General features: G+C 34.1%; 2 protein-coding genes across 6 annotated transcripts in view; one reads left to right on the top strand and one right to left on the bottom strand.

Moving 5' to 3' along the window:
- LOC125053082 (protein madd-4) overlaps positions 1-19,394 on the bottom strand; it is a 219,306-nt gene that overhangs the window by 100,904 nt on the left and 99,008 nt on the right. The gene's annotated exons all lie outside the window — the stretch shown is intronic.
- LOC125053083 lies at positions 8,989-14,393 on the top strand. The gene is made up of 3 exons (XM_047654292.1): positions 8,989-9,123; positions 10,870-12,181; positions 14,013-14,393. Exons 1-3 carry the CDS (start codon positions 9,003-9,005, stop codon positions 14,098-14,100), a joined length of 1,521 nt encoding a protein of 506 aa, XP_047510248.1. The 5' UTR covers positions 8,989-9,002; the 3' UTR covers positions 14,101-14,393.

Raw genomic sequence — 19,394 nt, 5'->3', positions numbered from 1 at the left:
AGTTACTCATGAAAGTTAATTTAGATAACAAATACAGGGTGATTTAATTGACAGCTTTGTGATTGAACCATCCATTTTGTTAACGAAAGATGCGTTAACTACGTCCTTTGTTAGTGTTAAAATTAACTGTTAATTTAACTCATTTTGTACACTGTTGTTTTATAGGACTATGGGAAAGGATAAAAATCTCACAGCTGGCCTGAACTAGGTATGTAGGTATGTATGTACGTTTTGGAGGCCTATACCGAGAGGTGAGCTACATTTAGAAAAATAGATAAAGGTCAAAATAATAAAGAAAATCACTAGTAGCATTAAGTTTTAAACTATTGTATCTCTTTAGCTGAAATTATTTGTGTTATTTATAATGATATTAATACTTCCTAGATACGGAATGTCATAATTCATAAATAAATTAGAAAAATTATTGCACATATTTTAAGAGACATTAAGAGATCTAAGTCTAGATTTTAGATTACGTTTTATTGGTTCTTAGATCTTAAATTACGTTCAAATGTCTGAAATGTTAGTAAATACTTCGTAAATCTATCGATATCTCTCAAATATTGTATAGATTGGTCTATCTAACACGTCTTCGAGATAAGACATATAGAAATAAATGTAAAATCTGATGAAATATGGGTTTTAAATTTGTATGCAATTAAAGTTTTTTATAATTAAAATAATTGTAAATAAATATATTTTATGAAACAACATATTTTTGAGAATAACAAGTAGTTAGCCGCGCTCGTACAGTGATGTATTACTGCAGTTATTCGTTAGTCGTTACGTACAAAATATTGTTAACGATATTACTTTACTAACGGGAGACGTTGGGCATTTTTCGTTATTTACGGATATCTCGAATGATTTGTTTGTTATTGTTAAGCCCGGGAGCCGTATAAGCTCGCGATTGTCAATTCTCAGAGTGATGTATATTTACACTTCTGTAAAAGAAAGAACAATAAAAATAATACACGGTATTAGTTATAAGTGTTCAGGCTTATCATTATTATAACTAGCGTTTAAGATACAGGCTAGGCCTAGTTTAATCGCTAGTGCACATAGAATTATTTTATGTACGAGGTTGACCAAAATTAATAGTGAGAACACAACGATTCGTTGCATATTGTATGTTTATAACCTTTAGAATGTAAGTACAAAATGCAATTGTTTTTTTTTTCGTCAAATAAAGTGATTTTTTTTTTCGTCAAAAATAAAGTGATTTTTTTTATCGCTTATAAGAACTCAGTTCCAGCCAACTTAGAGTGACACAGCAAATCGTAAGGTTATGGTTAGATATGAGGTGTTGTGGTGGTGTAATGGAGCAAATATATTAATGTGAAATTCCAATACATAAATAGTGTCTAATGTCACTTAGTGTATTTAGACAGTGTGGACTAATACCAATTTATGTAGGTTCGAAATTCGCTTCTCAAGGAAAACTTGTTTAACTCTGCCCTGATACTGTGTCGAACATTTAACGCATACAAGGGCTGGGCTATAAGCAACATGCAACTTTGTGCAGTCGGCGCAAATAATCTATACGGAGAACGGAAAACCTCATATATTGCTCCACGCCCTGTGAATTGTTTACCCCTAAATCTTAAAATAATCTAGGGAGGTACACTTAAAGGGTATTTTTTAGGCAACCTAGGATGTGATTGCTTGGCTCCATAAATTTAACACTTCTACGTATGTATCAGCATAGTTTAGAAATCAAAAGCCAAAGCAAACGGGGTCATTTTGAATATGAAAAAAACTACACCTCAAAGTAAATGAACTCATTTATAATGTCCTTGTTAATGTTGATTTATTATATACATGCATATTTAAAATCCCTTGAACATGGTAATATATGAGTCTTTGTTTTGACAAGTTAAGAATTACTACGATTTACTTAACAAGTAATTGATTTTTGTTCTATTAAATCATTTCTTATTTACTCTATATTAAAAATTAGTCTGTGGTATCAGTCTCGGCTACAAAACAAGGATCCAAATACTACGCGCATATACGTAATTATTCCACCAATCTTCCATCTGCTTTTAAACAAGCCTTAATAATACCAGTTTATAAAGGAGGTCTGGCTAGAGACCGTGTCAACAGTTATAGACCGATATCAATCCTACCTGCTATGTCTAAGGTTTTGGAAAAATTAATGAATAACAGGCTTATAAAATTCCTAGAGGTGAATAACCTTCTATCTACTTCCCAGTACGGCTTTCGCTCAGGGAGATCCACCGGGGATGCGGTTCATGCCCTCGCCGACTACGTTATTGGGAACCTAGAAGGGGGCAGGAAGTGCATAGCTATATTCCTGGACCTAGCTAAGGCGTTTGACACGGTCTCTATCGAAATTCTAATAAAAAAACTTGAGCACATTGGTGTGAGAGGGGCCCAATTGAGACTATTCGGTGACTATTTGAGCAACAGAACCCAGGCCACAAAGATTGGGGATAGTGTGAGTGAGGACCTTCCTGTTCGATACGGTGTTCCGCAGGGCAGCGTATTGGGTCCTACCCTGTTTTTAGTGTATATTAATCAGCTATGCAACCTACAGCTAACCAATGGATCCATCGTTACCTTTGCGGATGACACGGCTTTATTATTTAATGCACCGACTTGGGGGGAGGTTTTCGCTCACGCTCAATCTGGCTTGGATAGTGTGACTGATTGGCTTGGCGACAACGTCTTAACGCTCAATGCAGACAAAACTAAATACATGGCATTCACAAAACGAGGGTGCCACCCACAACATCAGTGGACAATCGTGTCTCATTGCTGCCCCCGTCCGCGACGATTGGATGGTTTGTGCGACTGCCCTCGGCTGCAAAATGTTAGCACAATAATGTACCTTGGCGTACTTATAGACCACAATCTTAGCTTTAATGGTCACATTGAATTGCTTTCGGGACGTTTGCGCAAGCTAATGTATGTATTCAGGAGCCTGCGTGGGGTTGCTGACTCCACTACAATTAGAATGGTGTACGAGTCGCTTTGCCAATCACTGCTAATTTACTGTGTAGTGGTATGGGGAGGCACCTATAAAACCTCACTCCTGAAACTTGAGCGAGCCCAACGAGCAGTTCTTAAAACCTCATTGTCTCTTCCCTTTCGGTTCCCTACTGAGGAACTATATAAAATCAGTTCTGTACTTACAGTTCGACAGCTGTTTATCTTATACACTGTTCTTAAGCAACATTCGCTGTTATTCTTCGATACCGCTGTATTGGACAAACGTCGCAAATATAGCGTTTGTACAACCCCATTTTATTCTAATTTTTCTCAGCGATCTTTCTCTTTTCTGGGCTGTTACTTGTACAATAAACTTAACAAAACTCTAAATATATATCCTAAAACTAAAAAATGTGTAAAGCAAATAGTTCATAAATTTTTACTTACTTTGAACTATGACCAAACGGAAAACCTGCTAGATATATTAAAATAATTTTCACATATGTTCTCAGGCGTGAGCCTGACACATACCCTCTCCCACTATCAACATACACACACACACCTACACATACACAACACTCACATAAACACACTCACACATACACACCCTCACATACGCCCATACAACTGTATTTGTGCTATTTTGTACTAACTTCTAATTAGTTGACTGTTTTGTTTTTCTCTCTTTAATTAAAACGTTAATTTGTTTGCCTACCCATATATGTATGTACCTACTTTTTGTAACCACTTAATATGACTTTGCTGTGGAATGGAAGCCTGGTTATCCATATCACAGGTTCTTGCCTAGTTTGGAAACCAGTCTCCCAATGCCTTTTCAACTATTGTCTTATTGTTTGTTGAATGTTATATGGGAGAAAATAAATTATTATTATTATTATTATTATTATTTTGTACAAGGCAGTAACACTTTTCATTGATGCTCTGCTATTGGATACCTATGTATAAGACCTGTAGACAATCCGCCTCTTTAGTTTAATTTCACTCTTTTAACTACTCGTACTCTTTTGTCTCTTTCTGTCGAACTGTGTTCAAATTGGGTTAAAAAGAGACAATAGTTAAAATTAGTTAAAAAAGATTTTTTATTACAATGATTGTATTAACAATATTAACATCACATCTTAGTAAACATGATAACTCTTATGATATGGTATATAACGCAACATTAAATTATAATTGATGATTTCAGTGTAACAGGACCTCAATATAACCTTTCAACAACCTCAAACCCAACAAAGGAGCAATAATCACGAAAAAATAAAATATAAAGAACAATTCGTTTAGAATCGCTTAGAATCAGAGGGAATGGTTGGATCGCGTGTTCCACTGCACGGAACTATGATTTGAGGTTTAACAAGGTTTACTGAGTTCTTGTATTTACCTGTTAATGTTTTAACAATATCTTGAACTGTGAATAATGGGATCAAACATGGTATTGAATATTCACCGAATCTTAAATAGAATTTGGTTTGAATAAGCGGATTATATGTATTTAAATAACCTGTCAATAAAAAATATGTTCAAAAGATGAAAGTACTTTAATATTCGCATCATAGTCGTATTTTCTGAAAACACAGAAAGATAATGATTTTTATATGGAGGGCACACCAATACAATAATTTACAACTTAATTCTGTTACTTCTTGTATATTGGCTATAGAGGCTATGTAGTACGTTCCCGAAAACAGTTATCTTGATAAAAAAATGCAAAGCCCATAGAATTGGTTGCAACGTTATCAAGCAAGCAAAATCAAGTCACATAATATTATATACAGGAATTACAGTACGCGATTATTTTATCTTATAAATGAATGCACGACTCCTATATCACACAGTTTTTTGACAACTGTGCCGAACGGAAGAATCTTGGACGAATGAATGAAAAGAATGGACGTCAATACGGGTGGAATTTCGTATTCTGCCTTGACGTCTGATGATGAAACTCAGCTGCAGGTGTTAATCCGAACCACTGCTCTGAACACCTTCATATCAATAATTGCGGTAGAAGATGCAGAAAGATACACATTTTTACCCATCGCCAAGGCATCAAGCCGCTCGGAAAGGGATTGGTAATCAAAATAATAAAAACAAAGGTACGTTGTTATGATCTTAACTTTATAGTTCGTTAAAGTTCCTTCCACTGCTGCAAAACAACTGAATACGCATAATAATATGATAAAATATGCCCATTTGCATGATAATTTTGCCATCACTTCACACGTCCAACTCAAATTAATTTTTTTCAACACCAATACGTTAACTCCCGCTGAGTAACTTAACAGCCATGTAATTTCATCTGTCATTACACAGTTTTTTTACTTATTATAACGCCATTAAGGCTTATATTCGGATAAACAAAGAATCTGTTGAGCTTTTAAACTAAAATGTTTCATACGATTATGTGCTTTATTTTGTGAGTGTTTAATATGTTATTTAAATGAATAACATTTGACTATACATCCCCCGCTGTGCGGTATAATTTCTTCGAGGTCCTGTATGGAATTGTTTCTGATATTAAATCGTTTTTAGAATTGCCGCAAAGGATGTAATGAGAGATTTTAAATGACCTATGACCATTTAAGATTGAAATTACAGTTGTCTACAGGAACGAATCTTCTATTTGAGGCAACGGTAATCCAATCCGATGTTATTAAGTGTAAATATTTTTACATTTGTACATTTGATAGCTTAATATTTTTGTGAATTTTAATATACTGGCCATCTGGCGTCTTTTAGTAGCATACAACAGTTTGATTAGGCCAGTCTTTAATAACGAGTAAGGGTAGTACAGTAGTAGAAAAAACATGTGTGTGTACCTACTTATGTACACGCGATAAAAGTTATACTTCTTTGGCGTGTAAAATTTGTTTAAAATTTTTATCTTTCGCCTTTTTGGGTTAGAAAAAGCTTTGTAGAAGAAACCACAATAACAATAGCAAAAAGGTATTTAATACATTGAAAGTTTTATTATAACGCATTATCTAGTTAAATAAAGTTTATTTAAATATCACAAAAAAGAATATTTCTACATAATTAAAGAAATGGCCATTTTTTATTTTAAAATTTTGCTACACTGAAGTTAGCATAACTTCAGGGTGTCGGTTTTTTAGTGACGGTGCGCGGGTGTCGGGTTTTGTGATGGTGTGAGCGCGCATCGTAAAAATTTACTCTCATCATTTTTCCTTACCGCGCCAAAAGAAGGCTTCAAAAAGCCTTTAAGTGTGAAATCTTAAAGGATTAGATGAACATTTGGGACCGTTTAGGAGAAATCTGAACGAATGAAATTATTTATCAACTAAGTAACTAACTAACTAACTCCTTGTTCTCCAAAATAATGGAAACCATTATTAACAGCCAGCTCCTGAGGTATCTAGAGGGCCACCAGCTGATTAGCGATTCTCAGTACGGCTTTCGTCGTGGTCGCTCAGCTGGTGACCTCCTTGTATACCTTACACATAGGTGGGCAGAGGCAATTGAGTCCAAGGGGGAGGCGCTGGCGGTAAGTTTGGACATAGCGAAAGCCTTCGATCGGGTGTGGCACAGAGCGCTGCTCTCGAAGCTTCCAGCCTACGGGCTCCCTGAGAAATTATGCAACTGGATTTCCAGCTTTCTCGCTGATCGGAGCATCAAAGTCGTCATCGACGGAGCATGCTCCGACCTGAAACCTGTGAATGCTGGTGTCCCACAAGGCTGTGTCCTATCCCCGACCCTGTTTATTCTGCATATCAATGATATGTTGCAGCTTAGCAACATTCATTGCTATGCGGACGACAGCACTGGGGATACTTTTTACACTGGCCGGGCAGGTATTTCTCGGGCTGTTGTCGATGAGTACCGGAACAAACTTGTGTCTGAAGTCGAAACTCTTCTACGTGGAGTCTCTGACTGGGGTAGACTAAATCTAGTCCAATTTAACCCCAATAAGACACAAGTATGCGCGTTTTCCGCTAAAAAAACTCCCTTTGTCGCTACTCCCCTCTTTGAAGACACTCTCCTTAAAGCCTCAGCTAGCATCGGAATACTGGGCGTTGACATATCGAATAACGTTCAGTTTCGCGGTCATCTGGAAGGAAAGGCTAAATTAGCCTCCAAAAAGCTTGGTGTGCTCAGCAAGGCGAGACGGTACTTCACTCCGGGCCACCGCTTGCAACTATATAAAGCGCAAATTCGGCCTCATATGGAGTACTGCTCTCACCTCTGGGCGGGAGCTCCCCAGTACCAGCTCCTTCCACTTGACCGTATTCAACGAAGAGCGGTTCGAATCGTCGACGACCAGTCACTTTCAGTGCGGCTTGATCCCTTGGCGTTGCGTAGAGATGTGGGATCTCTCTGCATCTTCTACCGCATTTACCATGGAGAGTGTTCAGAGGAGTTGTTCGGTCTAATACCTGCAGCTGCGTTTCATCATCGGACGTCAAGGCAAAATACAAAATACCATCCGTATCACCTCGACGTCCGTCGTTCCACAACAGAGCGTTTTCTAAGGCAGTTTTTGCCGCGCACCACCACTATGTGGAACCAGCTGCCCACAGAAGTATTTCCGAACCAATTCGACTTAGGGTCCTTCAAGAAAAGAGCGTACCAATTCCTGAAAGGCCGGCAACGCACTTGCGAGCCTTCTGGCATTGTGAGTGTCCATGGGCGGCGGTATCACTTAACATCAGGTGAGCCTCCTGCCCGTTTGCCTCCTATTACAAAAAAAAAAAAAAAAAAAAAAAAAAAAGTATCTCGTAAAAGTCATACAAGTTTAAAATTCTAATCTAAACATCGGTTGCACTCTAACGTTGAAAAAAACTTCAATCTTAAAACATCATTCGCTGTACAGAGCTAAAATCAACAAAATGTAAAATTCAAAACAGCGGTCGGACTAATATTTTGCGAGGTCACTCAACGTACGAATGAATGAGAATATTTCCCCAATGTTTTTTGAGTTTTTGTAAACATACTGTAAACGATGTGCCACAGTTTATATCAGCCGAATGGGTTTTATCTACTTCTTGATAGTAAAGGCTTGATCATTTAAAGCTTATGTTACTAAAATATTCATTACGAAACGATTTTCACTATCCATATTCGATATATAAGCTCCGTATATTATTAACGTTTTGATATACTATAATTTGATTGAACTCGCTTACCTGAGGAAATTAATTTAAAAGTATATGTTTTGATTAATCCATTTATCGCGGAAGGCGGTGGATTTAACGCGGAAAAAGGCGTTAAGAGAGAGCCTCTAAACGCGTTATACATACAATTTTTTTTAACTAAGCTAGGTTGAGGGTATTTGCAATTTTAAAAATTGTGGGTATTGCCATCATTGTATATACAACTTGGTTTTTAAGGATTATCGTGTTCTTGGCGAATTGTAAATGTGTAAGTTCGAACGAAGCTTATGAATTGCGTGCACGCTAATAATAATGAAAACTATGATTTATTGAGAAGGTTCTTGTACGAATGCGTGTTAAAAAGACAATGACGTTATCATTTATCTAATTTTAATCTAGATCATACAATTGATAGGATTTGTGTCAGTAATTTGAACGAGTGTCGTAATATTATTATTCGATTGTCACGTTTGCGAAATAAACGACAGAGTTGCTCAAATATTAATGATGATATCATTTTTATTTAAACGACTCAAAAGTGCAATTAAGGGTAAATAAAACTGACATACAAGTAATCAATAAATAATACAAATTTATTTAAGTATAACATCAATGAGCGAATACAATATAGAGTAATAAAATCATAAAACTTTTTGAGTCAATTTGTGAATCTGTGATATGTTGTTACGCTTTTCTCCTTAACAGCCTTTCAGATTAGGGTGTTGTTGTAGAAGTTGTCTTATACATTTAAACTTAGGAATAACTTATTTTTAATTTTTTATCTGTACTATTTGAATAAGCAATACGCTATACATCGTTCAAATACAGTTTATTTTAAAGATAAATGAAAACAATGGTTAGAGCTAGTGAAGCGTTCATTTTGAGAACCACTGAAATAGCAAACGTAATTGAAATCATAACAATATGAATGACAAAATGCAGTATCCGCTAGTAACAATAACAGCGCGCGCGCATCCGTACATCATGATTTATTTGTGGTTTATATTTATTATTTGTGCTGCGGATGCTGCTAAATCTATAAAAGGTAACATTTTTTTATTTTATAAACAATATTAATTATCTATTTAGTACCTAACTATTACTAGACAAATAATAATTCACGATTTACGGCAGAGAAAATTAGAATATATAGAAATGTGTTTACTCCCTGCTTTTAAGATACACATGATTATGGTACAAGTAGTTATAAAAAAAATTATAGTTATAGTTACGTCCATTCGGTGTCGAGACCCTTGGTCCGTGGGGTCCTAGCACTTTAAGGCTTTCTAAAGAAATTTCAAAAAGGTTAGTCGACATCACAGGAGTCCGAAGATCTGGCAGCTACCTCGGACAAAGAATTAGTCTAGCAATTCAAAGGGAAAACGCTGCCAGTATGCCTAAAGGGACTCCTTTTAATGATATATTTTAGTTTATGTTAAGTTTAGTTATTTATTTCAATGTATATTATTTTAATATTTCCTTAATAGTAGTTTATTATTATAATATAAAGTATATTCTAAATCTAGATCGTTATAAAAATACATTAGCAGTATACATAATGTACAATAATTGTTTTCTTAATTTTGCGGCTTCAGGTGGTTTCATATTAAGTATTAATGATCGATGCCAAAAGCCTAGCTCATCCTATACAAACAACTTATAGTGATATAATGTTACGAATAGGCTGTGAGTCGAAATTATTTGCCACTCAGCAATTCGGAACGCTATTGTCAACATTTTACCTCTTCCATTGAAACTTGAAATACTATACTTTCAATTGAATTTATTGAACAAAGCTGAGTGTATTTGAGGTTATTTTACTGGTTGTTCATTTTAACAGTGGCAGAAAAATATATAAGGTTACCTTTTTTGAAATGTTTGTAAAAGTGTTGCTAGAAACAAACGAACCAAGCGTGTTTAATGTTTTATGTCATGAAATAAAAGTACTAAAGTATATGTACTAATACTCCTGGATTTTTTATCAAATAACTTATATTTCATTACATATATTGTATGTTTTTAAGCTAGTTCAAGTTAACATCATTCTCTTTATGCTTCGTAATATATTCAGATTGATGATCTCACACTGTTTTAAAATTTGAGATAACATCAAGACAAAATGATTATATCAATGGTCGTATTGTTTTTAATCATATAACCAAACAATACTAATGATAACAATAACATTTAGTTATATTAGGCATAGCTATGTGACAAAACGTAAGCCTAATGGTTATGCTGTTCTCAGCTCTGAAGACGTTACGTCGCCTTTCTGCAGTTATGTATATATTCTTGACCACGATTAAATTGTTTGCTGAAAACATTGACTAGAAAACCGAAATCTCTTTAACCTAAAAAAACGGTATGTCAGGCACTTTAGACTTATTATCTACTTGTGTATAAAGAACTAGATGCTTGATAAGATCTTAAAAGATTTAAGAAAGACAGCCCTCTAATTTACTTTTACTTTTTAAATCAGGGTAGCATAGTAGTTCGCTAAGTTACTTTGGATATTTTGCTTGGACAAGAATTTAACAACAAATTATAAAGGTTTTAAAACAGAATAAAAGTTGTGCTAATTTCAAATGACTCGAATAATTTTCTCGGTTGATTGTTGATTCTTTAATTAAGGAAACTATATTAAGCTCTTTGTCATAACATGGAAACACTTTTAGATTTAATAAACGGTAAAAATGTATTTCTAATAAAATGTGTGAGTAATTTTTAGTGACAGGTTTAAAATGAAGAATTGTTTTTTACAACTTGCTAATTACAATAATATAAATTGCAGGTTTATACTGTCAAGACCCAGATACACACAAGCTTTATCCCGTTAACGCTACATGGCCATCAGAGACTTTCTGTGGAAACTACACATGTAAGCTAAGAAAAAAGAACCATACAGAAACAGAATATGTTCCAATTACCAAAATCAATATCACTGACAAATACTTCCTTAGAGATATAGACGATATGAAAACCAGCCCAAGTGATAATTCTTTTGCTGTAACAAAAGAATCTCAACAAGATAAAAGTCCTGTATATATAGAAAATAGTTTTTCTACCAACCAACAAAAATTAAATAATCAGAAAGATAGATATTTAACGGACAGTGAAATAAAGGCGATAACCGAGATTTTACATACTGTTAAAAAAAGTGACCTAGAAGCAATAATAGAAATATATAACTTGGCACAAGAGTTTCACAAAGAAATAGACGGTGCTACAACAGAAAGTTTAATTAAGGAAACAATAAATGCGCTTCAAGATGAGAAACACGAAAAAAAGAAAAAACATCCCAAATCGTATTTCTATAAGCCTTTACATCAGACACATATGGAGAAGAATCTGACAGATATGGAGAAAGAAAGTTCAAGAGTACCGCCACAAACATATTACCCATACCCTTATTTTAACGGACCCACTTTAAGGAATGGATTTGGTAGAACTCCATATTATTACCCAATGTCAAATTTCCAGCGCTCAGCATCGTACATTCATAGACCATACTTGCCACCTACGCCACCTACAGCGAGACCATGCACGACACCACCTCGTCCTTGCTCTAAACCTCGCACTAAGCCCCAGGGCTATCTACCCCCTTGGTACAATAAATCAGTAATAAAGCCGTATGTTAACAAACACCCCCTAGCTGATCCTATGTTACTACCATATCCGTTTTCCTACATTCACCATTACAATTATAGTTCCTACCCTGCTAGTTACTACTACAATAACTACCCTTGGGCGCAATTAGATTCCTATAGAAAAGCACCATCTCACGCATACCAACCTCAACTTGCACCAGAAGACACGAAAGCTGCCATAGCCGAAGAGAAAACCCTTGAAGCTATGAAAAATGACGGAAGCTCTGAAGTAGAAAGTGACAATGAATGGAAAACCAAACCACTCAGTGAAAAGATTTTAGATGAAGTTAGAGCAAATTTAGATAAATCAAAGTTATTGAAGCCATTACGAAAGAAGGTGAAATTGGAGAGGGTCGGAAAAGTGATTAAGCTGGATGAACTGACGAGAGAAAAACGAAGTGTAATTGAAATCAAAGGTACACCTGATGCTTATGAAGCGTATATTGATACTTCAAAGTAAGTTCTGTTTACTAACTACTACTAAATTTCAGTAGATCTCACCACGTAGACGTTTTGAGGTATATAGAAGGCATCATATTATAGGTACTCATATTGTAAATGAAAATCCTTATCTATTTGTTTGTTTTACGGGTATTTGCATAAACGGGCATTTGCAAGATCTAATTCCGAGCACATTAAAAAAACTACAAATAATGCACATACTATATGACCTATCTTTCATTATTATTAATAAAGCATATTAACAAAATTATTGCAACGTTGCAAGTAGTGTTGGCCTAGTGTTGGTTGGTAGAGGTCGTAGGTTAGATCTGTAGGCTGTGCTCCAATGGACTGTCTGTCTATGTACGCATTTAACTCTCGCTCGTACGGTGAAGGAAAACATCTTGAGGAAACCGGCATGTCTTAGGCCTAAAAAGTTGACGGCGTGTGTTTTTGTATTTGAAAATAAATATTAGATGTATTAAATTTAGTTTGGCTTCATTCAAGCTAATTACATATTTTTATCCACTAAGCTGCCTAGGCATTCAAATACGGAATTATTTATGTCAAATTCCAAAAAGGTTGAAATGAATGCGGTGCTCTAAAAAGGTGACAAATTAATGCAACAAAAACCAATGGAATCCGACCTTTTGTCTTGACAGATGTTTCCACCCTTATCATTGTCCCCTTGATAAAAGACGCATTTCTTAGGGAGATTTTTTAAATTTTATTGTTGGTTTTAAAAGCATGCTTACTCGTTAGTCGTAACCTGAAGTGACAGTTACAGAAAATCTATTTGATATCTGCTATAGCATTAAATTGTTTATGATATTTTATCGCAATTGCTTAGATCCTCAAACTATAGAAGACTAACGCTCTTATTCATAAAAACTGAATATGATTTAGAATATTTTAACTTATAGTCATTCGTCTTTCTGACTAATAGTGGTCAAGCTTGAGTAATTTATTATATTTATTATATTCTTTGTATGTACAAAGAAAATTAAATCTTTTAATTTGCTTATATATATATATATATATATTATATATAGGTATATAAAGTGCCTACCTTTTGTAATAAAAAAGCACCCATAACGTAAATGTTCGTCGCCAAAGTTACCCGAAAACATGACGCAAAAAAGCCAGTTTGAAATTTAGATAGTTATTTGTTTGCATGAAAAAGTTTTAATTAATAGGTATGAGGTAGTTTTTAACTTTGCGTCTCGTTACGGGTTGTGATGAGTTGGTACTTGCCGCATTAAGAATGGAACTTTGTAAACTTTTGGTACCAATTACTTAGTTGAGATAGTTGTAAGAGTCTTAAAATATCTTCTTGAAACGAAAACGTCTCTAGGTCTTCGCCAACGTTTAGTTATAATGATATTTCTATGCAAAAAACATTGATTTAAGTCTAAGCGTGAAAGCTCCTTTAGTAAGTTAAGTTAATGATTACTTATATGTCTAAAAATATTTTTTTAGTACCACATAAATAGTTGTTAACTTTGCCATTAAATTTCGTAGCTGAATTGCACTGTTCCTTAAATATGGATATACCAAAAGACAATTTACATTAATGTCTCTGAGTATGGCTGTAAGACTCTGCAAACTAAAATAAGAATATTCTTTTCAATGCAAATATTCATTTAAATATGTGCTATGAAAACGTTACCAAGCTAATGGTGACATTCAATACATAAACAGCATAAAAAACATACCTAATTGCGAATACAGCTGTAACTTTCATTTAGTATGCCTTAGCTAGAGATAAAAAGCTTTGACGTCTTTAGATTAAGTGATGTATAAGCTTTTCGAAGAAAGAAGAAAAATAATTTACTTTACATTTCAGATGTGAACCTAGTATCACGCCAGGCTTCTTCCGAGTTGGAAATTTAAGTGCACCGTTTCCAGAATGTTGTCCACAAAGAATCAGTTAGTCAAATAAACGATTAGTAGATAATAAAGTCCTGTTAATTTATTGCAACAATAATTTTGGAAATTTTCAATCCCAATCAGCATTGTGTTTTTATAAGATAAATTTGGTTGTGTTACTTTGATTAAAATGTGCGTCAATTTATGTAAATCACCAATTTACAAAAAGCACTAAAATTGCTATAAAATGGTATGTGTTTCTAACTATAAGTTCCTATTGTAGTTTTGTATGTATGACAACATTAAAAATAGTACTTAAGGTGTAAATATTGTGTAATTAAAGTTTATTTTTCTTAAACAATGCATTTGATTTACAAACTGTATATACGCAGAAGCTTAAAATGGCTGTAAATCCATTATCATAGAGCTTACAATACTGCCATTTTATTCATATTTATAGCCTTCTTCGTCTAAGGTAAAAAACAAAATAAAAAAATACTAATCAGACCCAAGATTTATTCTCGCACATACACAAGTCAACCACGGTCTGGTAAATTTTCATAAACAGGTAATTTGATTTCGGAATATTTTTATAAAATCACATTAACAATATTTGTATAAATTTGGTAATTAAACGCAATTAATACTTACTAATATGAGGCACTTGCGTATTTAAATTTCGTTTTGCTTCATACCTAAGTCTGATCTAAGAACAGTTGTTTTTTTTTTTTACAATTCACACCAATTGACCGAGTCCCATGCTAAGCTGGTGAAGCTTGTGTTATGGGTACTAGGCAACGGATATACATACATAGATAGATAGACATATAAATACATATTTAAACACCCAAGACCTAAGCACAACACCAAATGCTCATCACATCGATGTTTGTCTCAGCCGGGGATCGAACTCGGGACCCATGGATTCGCAGTCAGGGGTACTAACCACTAGACCAATGAGCTGTCAATTATGTTGTGAATCAAACTTTCATATAAATCTCATTCTGTTTAGTACCAATAATCCATGTCACGTCAAATTTAAATAATACTAATTTTTGGCTAAACATTGTAATTCTCTTAAAGAGCACGACCTAACTCGTAAAACGTCACAATAATTAAAACATCCCGCGCACATTCCTCTCATTCGAGGGATTTTATCAAAGGGTCTAATAAAAAAGGACCTTTGTTAAAAACACATTAGTCAATCTCCGGGCCTCCAATTAAGTCTGTCTTACGTGAGATAACCCTAATTTAAAATTGATCACAAAAATGTGTCAGCCACAGCCGGTATTTGTTCCGTAGTTTTGTATGGGCTATGCTTAAACATATGGGATTGTGAAATTATTTAATATCTGCAATATTAATCATTATAGAAAGAGTTTTGTATATAATTATTTTTTAATAACTATTTTAATGCGCAGAGAAGAAGAAGGCTGTGTTTACTAACCAGATGAACCGATCGGTGGAAAGGCTTATCGTCTTCAAAAGTGTACTGTAATAAGAGAGGCGCTAGAAAGAAGCTGGTAGAAACGGATAGTCCGCTCCAGATGTTTCCTTGCTGAACACAATGCTCAAACATCGAATGAGAAGAGAGATATATTTTATATTGTAATGTATGTCCATTAACCAGTTACTTTTGTGTCTGTTTCTATTTCTATGTATGCCGTTGATATTTTGATCTAAAGCAGGTGTCGCAACGATGTTTTCGTTTACCGTGCCACCGAGTGTGTTTACCGGTCAGATTTCAATGCATGCTGTCTACTTACATCACACGCTTAAAAACGAATACTGCTAAACGATAAGAGTGTCTAATTAGTACTAACCTCCGATACTACGACTACTTTGAACGACTTTGAACCAACACAAAATGGGTAAGGAATTGTTGCTCTCACATCATCATATACTAAAAATTCACAAGGGCTGCTACTTATTCGAATGTACCGGTACCGAATATGCAAGAAGTATATTATAATAATTAAGTATTTAATAATGGAGAACCCTAAAAGCTTCTTAATAAATCAGATAGGCTGTGAGCCGCCCCCACACGGTCACATGCTTTGACTAGTATTTTTTTGATACTTACGTTTCTTTTATGATCTGGTATTGTGTATTAATAAAAAACCAATCTGTAAAGTGCTTCAGAAATGTTTGACTGAAGTGAAAATAATAATAATGATAAAGGGTTTTATCACTTACCTACGTACCAGAATACCAACATACTATACGTATATATGATGACAAATTAAATGTTTTTGTGCTTATCCCAAAGTGGCTATATATTTGAAGAGTTCGACGGGGGGTTATTAAAACTTTCATGTAAGTAGTTAACGTTAAGTATACCAGGAATACTAAAAAATCAACTAAAAATCCATTAAATACAAATATAGTATCAGTTAGGCCATAAACGTTACCTAATGGAGCAACCAAAACATTTCCTTTAAGAACTCTTGGGGTTCACTTAAAAAGTAATTTTCCCGAGTTGTCCGCGTGAATTATTGCTAGTGGGACAGAGATGGAAATGGTAAGACACTCCAAGTGTAACAAGGATGGGTGTGAATTTAAATTTTTTTATCGACTCGGAGATATGTCGTATCTAATGGTAATGTTACAAGTCCGTGTTACGCATTGTAATGCTGTAATAATGTGCGGGGTTTAAGGGACACGTAATTTGAAATGTTCAGGGATAAACGACTTAAGGTACAAAAATACCTTTTTTCAAATAACAATCTGTTTTTATGAGATACCGGGCACCAATACGAAGATGTACCTGTAACAAAAAATATTTATTAATTAATAACAATTTAACCGACTTTATTTAATAATTATATTTCGAAATTATATTAATATTAATGTGTGCGTGTAGTAATCAAACTTTTGTGTGTCTTCAAGTGATGTTTTGATGTCTGTGGGTGTAAAGACAAATAATTGGTCTGAAATTAGTTGATTCCAAGTAAGTGAAAATCTTATCACATTTTTAAGAAATATTTTCTTTTACTTACGCTCATTATAAGAAAATGTACTTCTCTGGAAACAAATGAATTGAATTATGTCTAGAAATATTTATTTTCATAAAGTCATACATGCAGAACGCCGGAAAAGTTTATACGTTTGATATAGAAAAATACTTTCCTATATATTACACGCCCCTTTTATTCTGCTCTGGTGATCTAATTTCAAGTAGTCATTGTATGGAGATAAGAAACACTTTCAGTCTGGAGTTGACGCGTTTGTGTGTATATTTTATTAATTATTTATACTTTAAGGCAGCAGATCTGATCATAACAATTATTGTGTCACCTCAGTCCTTCAGTTTATACGTTATATACATTAACCAATGAAGAATTGAAGGTGGTAGGGCAAGAGCGGCAACATAAGTACCTACGGACAATACTTTCTATAAAAATGGAAATAATAAAAGTCTTAGGAAACGCTTTCATAAAACTCTTTATAACATTAAAATTAAAAAGAATTGAAGTGTTTAAAAGCTTTTCAATGTTTTAATTACGGCTTACCAAAGTTGCCACGTTCTTTTTAAATCCAAACTATAATAAGCGCCGAGGATTCTTTCTGCTACGGATTAACCCATGGAGTAAATCAATTGTTTGATAACGAGAAATGGGATTGGATAAAAACGAGTTTCTTTTACCTCAAGTATTATTATGTTTAATGATTCATTGACTTTCGTAAATTCTATTTGGATGAAAAGGCATTTTCAGTTTAATATTGAATACATTGCTATATTAAAAATGGCTATATTAAAAATTTAAAAATCCAAAAGGGTCAAAAAGTAAAATTATTAAGTAATTATATAGACATGCCTTTCATGCTCAGATTCCGAGCTGTGATTTTAGCTCAAAATAAACTTCTTCTAAGGGTCTGTTTCACAATGTACGGATAAGTTCTACATAAGTTCCAAATTAGCTATTTATTACTTATTGGTAGTATAAACACTACACGACTGTCAGATAGCGCTATTCGTCACATAAAGTCCATCATAAGTTATGAGTCCGATGAATGTCAAATAGCAGAATTTATCTTCCAATTAATTTATGTGTTGCATAGCTATTTGGTACTTTATCCATACATTGTGAAACAGACCCTTAGTCTTATAAATCCTAATATTTTTTTTTGTGTACATGTTTTCTAGATAATTCCCCGACTATGTAGTCGTTGGAGGTATTAAAAACTTTAGAGGTGTCAAGGGACACCCGAATGGAACGAAATTCCTTTCGATTAATTTATATGTTAATTGGTATCATAACAGTATGATAGATTTTCCCGACACCAATCTTACGACGAAAAAAAAAAAACAGGAGGAGGTGTTCTCAGGCGGTCACCCATCCAAGTACTGACCTCGCCCGACGTTGCTTAACTTCGGCGATCGGACGAGAACCGGAACAATAGCAAATAGCAAAAAAGTGTCGTGACAACTTTTCGTAAGAATTTATTCCGTCTAGCCCCCTTTCACAACGCGCGATAAGGAACTTCGTTCCAATAACTTAAGAATTACCTATTTCTTTTAACAACTTTTTGTATGACCTCTACAACAAATTCCCTTAAATTCGTTTGTTACATTTATGCCCATAGCTCGTTCAGTGTTATACCTTTAAATCCTTATATTTACTGTTATTTTGAGTAACTCCTATTGTATTACATGTAAATGAAAACTTTTACTGTAAACTTGTTTTGAAGCATATCATAAAATTATCTAACAAAGTTTACCTTTGGAAGGGATTACAATGTTTGTTCTACCTTTTACCTTTGATAACGACATACGTCACGAGTGCTTACCTTTGAGGTTCCGTAAGCGATACAGCCTTTTACTTATGAAAACAGTTTAAATTGAAAGGCCAATACGGGACGTGATTTTCTTTTAAAAAGGTTCAATTTTAGAATGAGGGACATAGTCAAATAAAATTTAGCAAACTTGACGAATTTCAACAGTTTCAAAAAGTTCCGGTCTAGAAGTAAGGTACGTAGAAATGCTGTCAATTTAAAGAATAGGCTATACTTGAGCCTTACTGTAGACAATGCTTGCACTTATCAATTATATTTTTGGGTCATTTGTCAAACAACTGACGGCTAGAAATTAAACCGAGGATCTTCCACTTCTAATTAATTAATTAAATTATAATTTAAACATAGAAAAAAAATATTGTATTTTTTATATAATAATAGTTAATTGTATTTAATATTTAAATGTGTATTTGTGGCTTTTATGTATCGTGTAGTTGTGTAGATATTAGCTGTGGGACACTGAAATCAAAATAAATAAATAATGTTTTAACGTCCATTTTTTTCAACAGATTGCTAATACCTCAACGTGTAGAAGCTAAAAAATTCTTTAACATTTTTTATA

Source organism: Pieris napi, chromosome 10 (assembly GCF_905475465.1).
Source record: "Pieris napi chromosome 10, ilPieNapi1.2, whole genome shotgun sequence".
Lineage (NCBI taxonomy): Eukaryota > Metazoa > Arthropoda > Insecta > Lepidoptera > Pieridae > Pieris > Pieris napi.
Note: the sequence above shows the minus strand (reverse complement) of the source record. Positions and strands in the feature narration are given on the sequence as shown.

Bases quoted from the DNA above. Each gene is read 5' to 3' on its own strand.
- LOC125053083 (XM_047654292.1), top strand. From the start codon at position 9,003: ATGAATGACAAAATGCAGTATCCGCTAGTAACAATAACAGCGCGCGCG. The intron at 9,124-10,869 runs GTAACATTTTTT...TATAAATTGCAG, and splicing joins TGCTGCTAAATCTATAAAAG to GTTTATACTGTCAAGACCCA. The intron at 12,182-14,012 runs GTAAGTTCTGTT...TTTACATTTCAG, and splicing joins GCGTATATTGATACTTCAAA to ATGTGAACCTAGTATCACGC.